The sequence below is a fragment of the Astyanax mexicanus genome, chromosome 1 (genome assembly GCF_023375975.1).
Source record: "Astyanax mexicanus isolate ESR-SI-001 chromosome 1, AstMex3_surface, whole genome shotgun sequence".
Classification (NCBI taxonomy): domain Eukaryota; kingdom Metazoa; phylum Chordata; class Actinopteri; order Characiformes; family Acestrorhamphidae; genus Astyanax; species Astyanax mexicanus.
In genome coordinates this window covers 10,601,433-10,607,500 of record NC_064408.1, presented here as the reverse complement: position 1 = coordinate 10,607,500, position 6,068 = coordinate 10,601,433, and the positions used below count along the sequence as shown (strand labels likewise).

The 6,068-nt window shown below is 39.8% G+C and overlaps 1 protein-coding gene across 2 annotated transcripts in view; it reads left to right on the top strand.

Annotated features, from left to right (window-relative positions):
- The window catches only part of mcc (MCC regulator of WNT signaling pathway), a 183,589-nt gene that overhangs the window by 130,554 nt on the left and 46,967 nt on the right, over positions 1–6,068 (top strand). For both annotated transcript variants that reach the window (XM_022665786.2, XM_022665787.2), the window contains 3 exons: positions 469–558; positions 2,763–2,911; positions 5,846–5,986. In XM_022665786.2, the coding sequence (XP_022521507.2) occupies positions 469–558; positions 2,763–2,911; positions 5,846–5,986 (380 nt within the window). The remainder of the gene's footprint in view (positions 1–468; positions 559–2,762; positions 2,912–5,845; positions 5,987–6,068) is intronic.

Genomic DNA, 6,068 nt, shown 5'->3' with positions numbered 1-6,068 from the left:
CTGATATTTGTGACATCATCACGGCCTTCTCACCCTAAACTTGTATCACTCCGCCGATGCATTTCCGAGTAACGGCGTATATACACAGGACAGTTTTGAATCATCACCTCCAGCAGCACCAGCAGCAGCGTTAGCTTAGCACAGGCTAGCACTCAGACACGGCACGCTGGCATGCCAAAAGTCATGGGACAGGAATAAGTATGCCGTATTAAGCCCTAATCTGTCGGATATGTGTGTGTGAAAAGGTGGGGTCTCCTGCATTGAAAATGGATGTGATTTCTGATGCAAATCACTTGTCTGTTCTAATGGGCAATTCTAGCCAGACACCGCCGGTCGCCATCCTTGCCACCCACATCATAGGATGTGGCAAAATTCATGGGAGATGCTAATAGTTCCTGTGCTATGTCATGTGGCATGTCAGTGTAATTAATGTACTGTTTGTTCATGTGTTTGTTTGTTTGTTTGCAGGTGGCAGAACGAGTTAAACTGTCTAAAACGCGCTCAGAGTCGTCGTCAACTGAGAGAGCGGTGCTGGGCTCAGAGATTAGCAGCATTGGGGTAAGACTGTGTGTGTGTGTGTGTGCACGCTGGACTGGGTTTAAAAGGAAAAGCGTGCAAGAAAGAGAGAGGGAAAGAGGAAGAAAGAAAGAGAGTGGGGAAGAGAGAGAGAGAGAGAGAGACAGAGAAAGAGAGAGCAAGAGACAAGGAAAGAGAGACAGAGAGAGGAAGAGAGAGCAAGAGATGGGGAAAAAGAGAGAGAGAGAGAAAGAGAGCAAGAGACGAGGAAAGAGAGAGAGAGAGAGAGAGAGAGGAAGAGAGAGCAAGAGACGAGGAAAGAGAGAGAGAGAGAGGAAGAGAGAGCAAGAGACGAGGAAAGAGAGAGAGAGAGAGGAAGAGAGAGCAAGAGATGGGGAAAAAGAGAGAGAGAGAGAAAGAGAGCAAGAGACGAGGAAAGAGAGAGAGAGAGAGAGAGAGAGAGGAAGAGAGAGCAAGAGATGGGGAAAGAGAGAGAGAGAGAGGAAGAGAGAGCAAGAGACGAGGAAAGAGAGAGAGAGAGAGGAAGAGAGAGCAAGAGATGGGGAAAAAGAGAGAGAGAGAGAGGAAGAGAGAGCAAGAGACGGGGAAAGAGAGAGAGAGCAAGAGACGAGGAAAGAGAGAGAGAGCAAGAGATGGGGAAAAAGAGAGAGAGAGAGAGGAAGAGAGAGCAAGAGATGGGGAAAGAGAGAGAGAGCAAGAGACGGGGAAAGAGAGAGAGATAGAGAGAGAGTAAGAGTGACAGAGAAACGGAGAGAGTGAGGGAGACTGAGAGATAGAGAGTGAGAGAGAGAAAGATGATAAAGAGTGGGGTGAGTGTTATCTCTGGAGCAGAGAGGGATTTGAGAGGCTGTCTCTCTGTGAGCTGCTGGCAGCCTGCCAGACCGGCCCACTGTGACACAGAAGGTGACCCCATACACACACACACATGCACATTATCATGGTCTCTTCTTGCCTTCAATTCATAAAAGGTAAAGAAAATCTTCTCTTCCTCTCTTTATTCACCGTCCTTTAATCCCATTCTCTTTTTCTCTCTCTCTCTCAATCTTACTCCCTGTGCAAGGCTCATTGCAATGCTCAGTGATATCTTTGGGCGTTTACACACCAACACTATTAAATCTGGTTAAAACTAACTCTGGGTGGTTTGTGCTCTTAGTGCAGTTCGATTGAGCAGGTGTGAAAACAATAATCGTAATTTGATTCTGATGTGGATCAAAACAACTAGACCTAGTATTCCCAGCTATCAAATATACCCCCTTTATTTGAGCTAAACTGCTGATAAGGTGTTTAATCTGATATATTAGCCAGATAACTCTAATTACCACAGCTATGAACAAACACTATCTCTGTTGCTCCATGCTGTTTTTACGTGCTGCCTGTGCTGCATTCACTGCTCACAGCTGTGCAGCTCTATTTACTACATGTACATCTGTGCTGCAGGTCCTATTAAAAACACTGTGTTTAAAAGCACAGCAGCACATTTTCAGCGTTCTGTGTTAAAGCAGCTTCACACTGCACAGATATACAGATATACGCGCTGGAACACAGAATCTTCTCACTATATTTACTTTCTTGCTCCTGTGCCAGACAGCTCTGACCAATCAGAGGAGACGATGTGCTCGCGTGGTTTATTGGTGCACATTTTGGTGTGTTTTGGTTTATACCTGTGAGAAACCAAACTAAACAGAGGGAGAAAACACTACAAATAAACAAACTCATTAAATTCAGACACTGAATAATCACAATTTTTCCAGAGCTGTATATATTGTGATATACAGGGATTTTAATATTTCACAAGAAGTCAGTGATATTTTTCTCCAATAGTAGTGTAAGAGTGGGATTTTTGTTTTAACTTTTGTATGTATTTGTATTTGTAACAATGTTGTTTCAATTGTAGCATGATATTTGTGTTATTTGCAATGCGCATTGCATTGCATTGTTAATTCTTCTATATAACTCTTCAGCGTGCACGTATTGCAGTAAACATGATGAAATTATATTTTTTACAGATCTAATCCTGTTTATGTCAGTATGTAGTTCACTTCAAGTGGAAAACTAAATTGCTGCGATAATTAACATCAAGTCTACTGGCCCTAAAATAGAGCCCTGTAGGATGCCACAAGATACGCTAAACCTTGTGGATGCTATATATACACTCTGCCTTGCCTAAAAAATAGTAGCTACCTGGATTTAACTAAGCAAATGTGTGTGTGTCTCTCTCTCTTTAGGTATCCAGTAACGTGGCGGAGCACCTGGCCCACTCTCTGCAGGACTGCTCTAATATTCAGGAGATTTTCCAGACGCTGTACTCACACGGCTCTGCCATCTCCGAGAACAAGATCCGAGAGTTCGAGGTGGAGACTGAACGCCTCAACAGGTGTGAAGCATTAACACACACACACATCCTGAATCACTCAACTCATTTTATGTGTTGCGTTAATGTGGGTTTATGTGCACTACATGTCTATGGCTACGTTCATGTTACAAGCCACGTTGCTCAAATCTTATTTTTTGCTCAGCTAGCTACTGAGAGGACCTACTATCAATTTTGTTTTATGCTTGTTATAAAGAGAAAGTCCATAAAACATAATTTTAACAAGGAAAATACTCATATTTGAGTTATGCCACCATCAGTTGTCAATGGTTCTCATTCCTCGGTTTTGAGCTAGCCTCTGAAATATCTCAGTTTGGAGGCCCATGTAGCCCTAACACTCTCTCTATGTGAATGAGACATGTTTCCTCTTTCCAAGCTATTGAGTGTAGAATATGGAGCTACACTCATTCATAAACATATATATGTATGAGACAACTTCAGTTTTTGAATCAGTTTCTCTGATTTTGCTATTCATAGGTATATGTTTGAGTAAAATGAACATTGTTGTTACAGACAACATTTCTCCCAAATTCCAAATAAAAATATGGTAATTTAGAGCATTTATTTGCAGAAAATGAGAAATGACTGAAATAACAAAAATGATGTAGAGCTTTCAGACCTCAAATAATGCAAAGAAAACAAGTTCATACTCATAAAGTTTTAAGAGTTCAGAAATCAATATTTGGTGGAATAACCCTGGTTTCTAATTACAGCTTTCAAGCATTTTGGCATCATGTTCTCCTCCACCAGTCTTACACACTGCTTTTGGATAACTTTAAGCTACTCACTCCTGGTGCAAAAATTCAAGCAGTTCAGTTTGGTTTGATGGCTTGTGATCATCCATCTTCCTCTTGATTATATTCCAGAGGTTTTTAAATTGGTAAAATCAAAGAAACTCATCATTTTAAAGTGACTCTTATTTTTTCCAGAGCTGTATATATAAAGAACAGGACAAATTTGTCCAATAAATGTACAGACACGCCTTACTTGTTCTAAGTTAGCCTCCCGGCATGTACTTTTCCCCCAGCTGTGTTTATGAATGAGCCTTTAAAATCCAGCATCACACACTTTAACACACACACACACACGTGTGCAGTTAATGAAAGAGCAGGTTTATTCAGCGCTGACTGTGCTCTTGTTCAGGTGGGCTTTTAAACTGTGTTTTATGTTTTGGTTTTTCTGCCCATAATCCTCGCAATTCCTGTCCGAGTAAATTAAAGGCAGAACACGTGTCTGCTTTACACCCAGATTTAGCCTCAGTCAGCCGGAGTTTAGCACTTAAGCCTGTAGTTTAGTTTCACTAATCAACACCCTGATGTTTCCCCACAGTCCCTGAAGCAGCAGAGTGGAGTCAAATCCCTGTAAATACTGCACTGAGCGTCAGTCAGAGATTACAGTGCTTTTAGACTCGTCTCAGAGGTCAGAGTCTGAGCGAGGAAAAGCTGATTCTGTTCTGCTTGTTGGTTTCTAGAAGTACTTTAATTACATAATTGAAACTGAGACTTTTAAAAGTCTAAATATTGTTTTGCTTTTTTTGTTCCTAACTATCTCACATAAGGAATCATGTAGTAACTAAAGTGTTAAACAAACCAAAATACTCTGTAGACTTGTGGTTTCTGAGGCTGGTAACTCTGATGATCTTACCCTGTACAACAGAGAAAACTCTTACTCTTCCTTTCCTGGGGTGGTCCTGATGAGAGCCAGTTTCATCATAACTGTTTTAATGGTCTTTGTGATTGCACTTTAGGATACTTCCAAAGATCTTGAAAAGTTGACTTTCATTTCTTAAAGTATTTTTTTCTTTACATAGTTGAGTAGTTCTTGCTTCTCATAATCTGGATTACAACATTACTCAAATATTCACTATTCACTGTATACCTGTAACTCTACCTCTTCACTACTTTACAACTGATGCTCTCAAACACTTTATTAAGAGACAAGAAATTCAAGTAATTAACTCTTGATGAGTTCAGCACAGCTGTTAACTGAAAGCCTGAATTCAGATGACTCTACCTCATAAAGCTGACTGACAAAATCCAGCCAAGATGTCTGTCTAATTTAAGCAAGAGGTGCTACTTTGAAAAATTTAAAATATAAAACATATTCTGATTTGTTTAACAATTTTCCTGTTTAGGAACTAAGTATATGTTTTTTCATAGTTTGGATGACTATAGTATTAATCTATAATGCAGAACCTTTTTTAAAAAAATGAAAAAAAAAATTGACTGGTACTGTATGTCAGCAGTTGGTACAAATTAAAATAGCTGAATTCATTCATTAGAAGGAGTGTCTACAAATAAGGGACCACTTAATATGATGAGTTTCTTTGATTTTACCAGATTGAAAACCTCTGGAATATAATAAAGAGGAAGATGGATGATCACAAGCCAACAAACCAAACTAGTGGCATAAAGTTATCCAAAAGCAGTGTGTAAGACTGATGGAGAAGAACATGATGCCAAGATGCATAAAAACTGTGACTAAAAAACCCAATAGTATTCCACCAAATATTGATTTCTGAACTCTTAAAACTTTATAAATATGAACTTGTTTTCTTTTCATTATTTGAGGTCTGAAAGCTCTGCATCTTTTTATTATTTCAGCCATTTCTCATTTTCTGCAAATAAAAGCTCTAAATAACAATATTTTTATTAGGAATTTGGGAGAAATGTTGTCTGTAGTTTATAGAATAAAACAACAATGTTCATTTTACTCTTCTTTACTCTTCATTTATAAATCTATAAATAGCAAAATCAGAGAAACTAATTCAGAAACTGAAGTGGTATTTTAATTTTTTTCCAGAGCTGTATAGTGAATGTTCATTTTCAGTAACTAGAGCAGAGTTTCTCAGCCTCACAGGTATTGGTTGTCTCAGTGAACACGTCTGCATGTGTAATTATTCTCATTAAAAAGTGTGTGTGTGTGTTCACTCTGCAGTCGGATCGAGCACCTGAAGTCTCAGAATGACCTTCTGACCATCACTCTGGAGGAGTGTAAGAGTAATGCTGAGAGGATGAGCATGCTGGTGGGCAAATACGAGTCCAACGCTACCGCCCTGCGAATGGCACTGCAGTACAGGTACACACACACACACACACACACACACACACACACACACTGCCGTGGGTCTTTATCCCGACTCCTGCCAAAACTGTTCGAA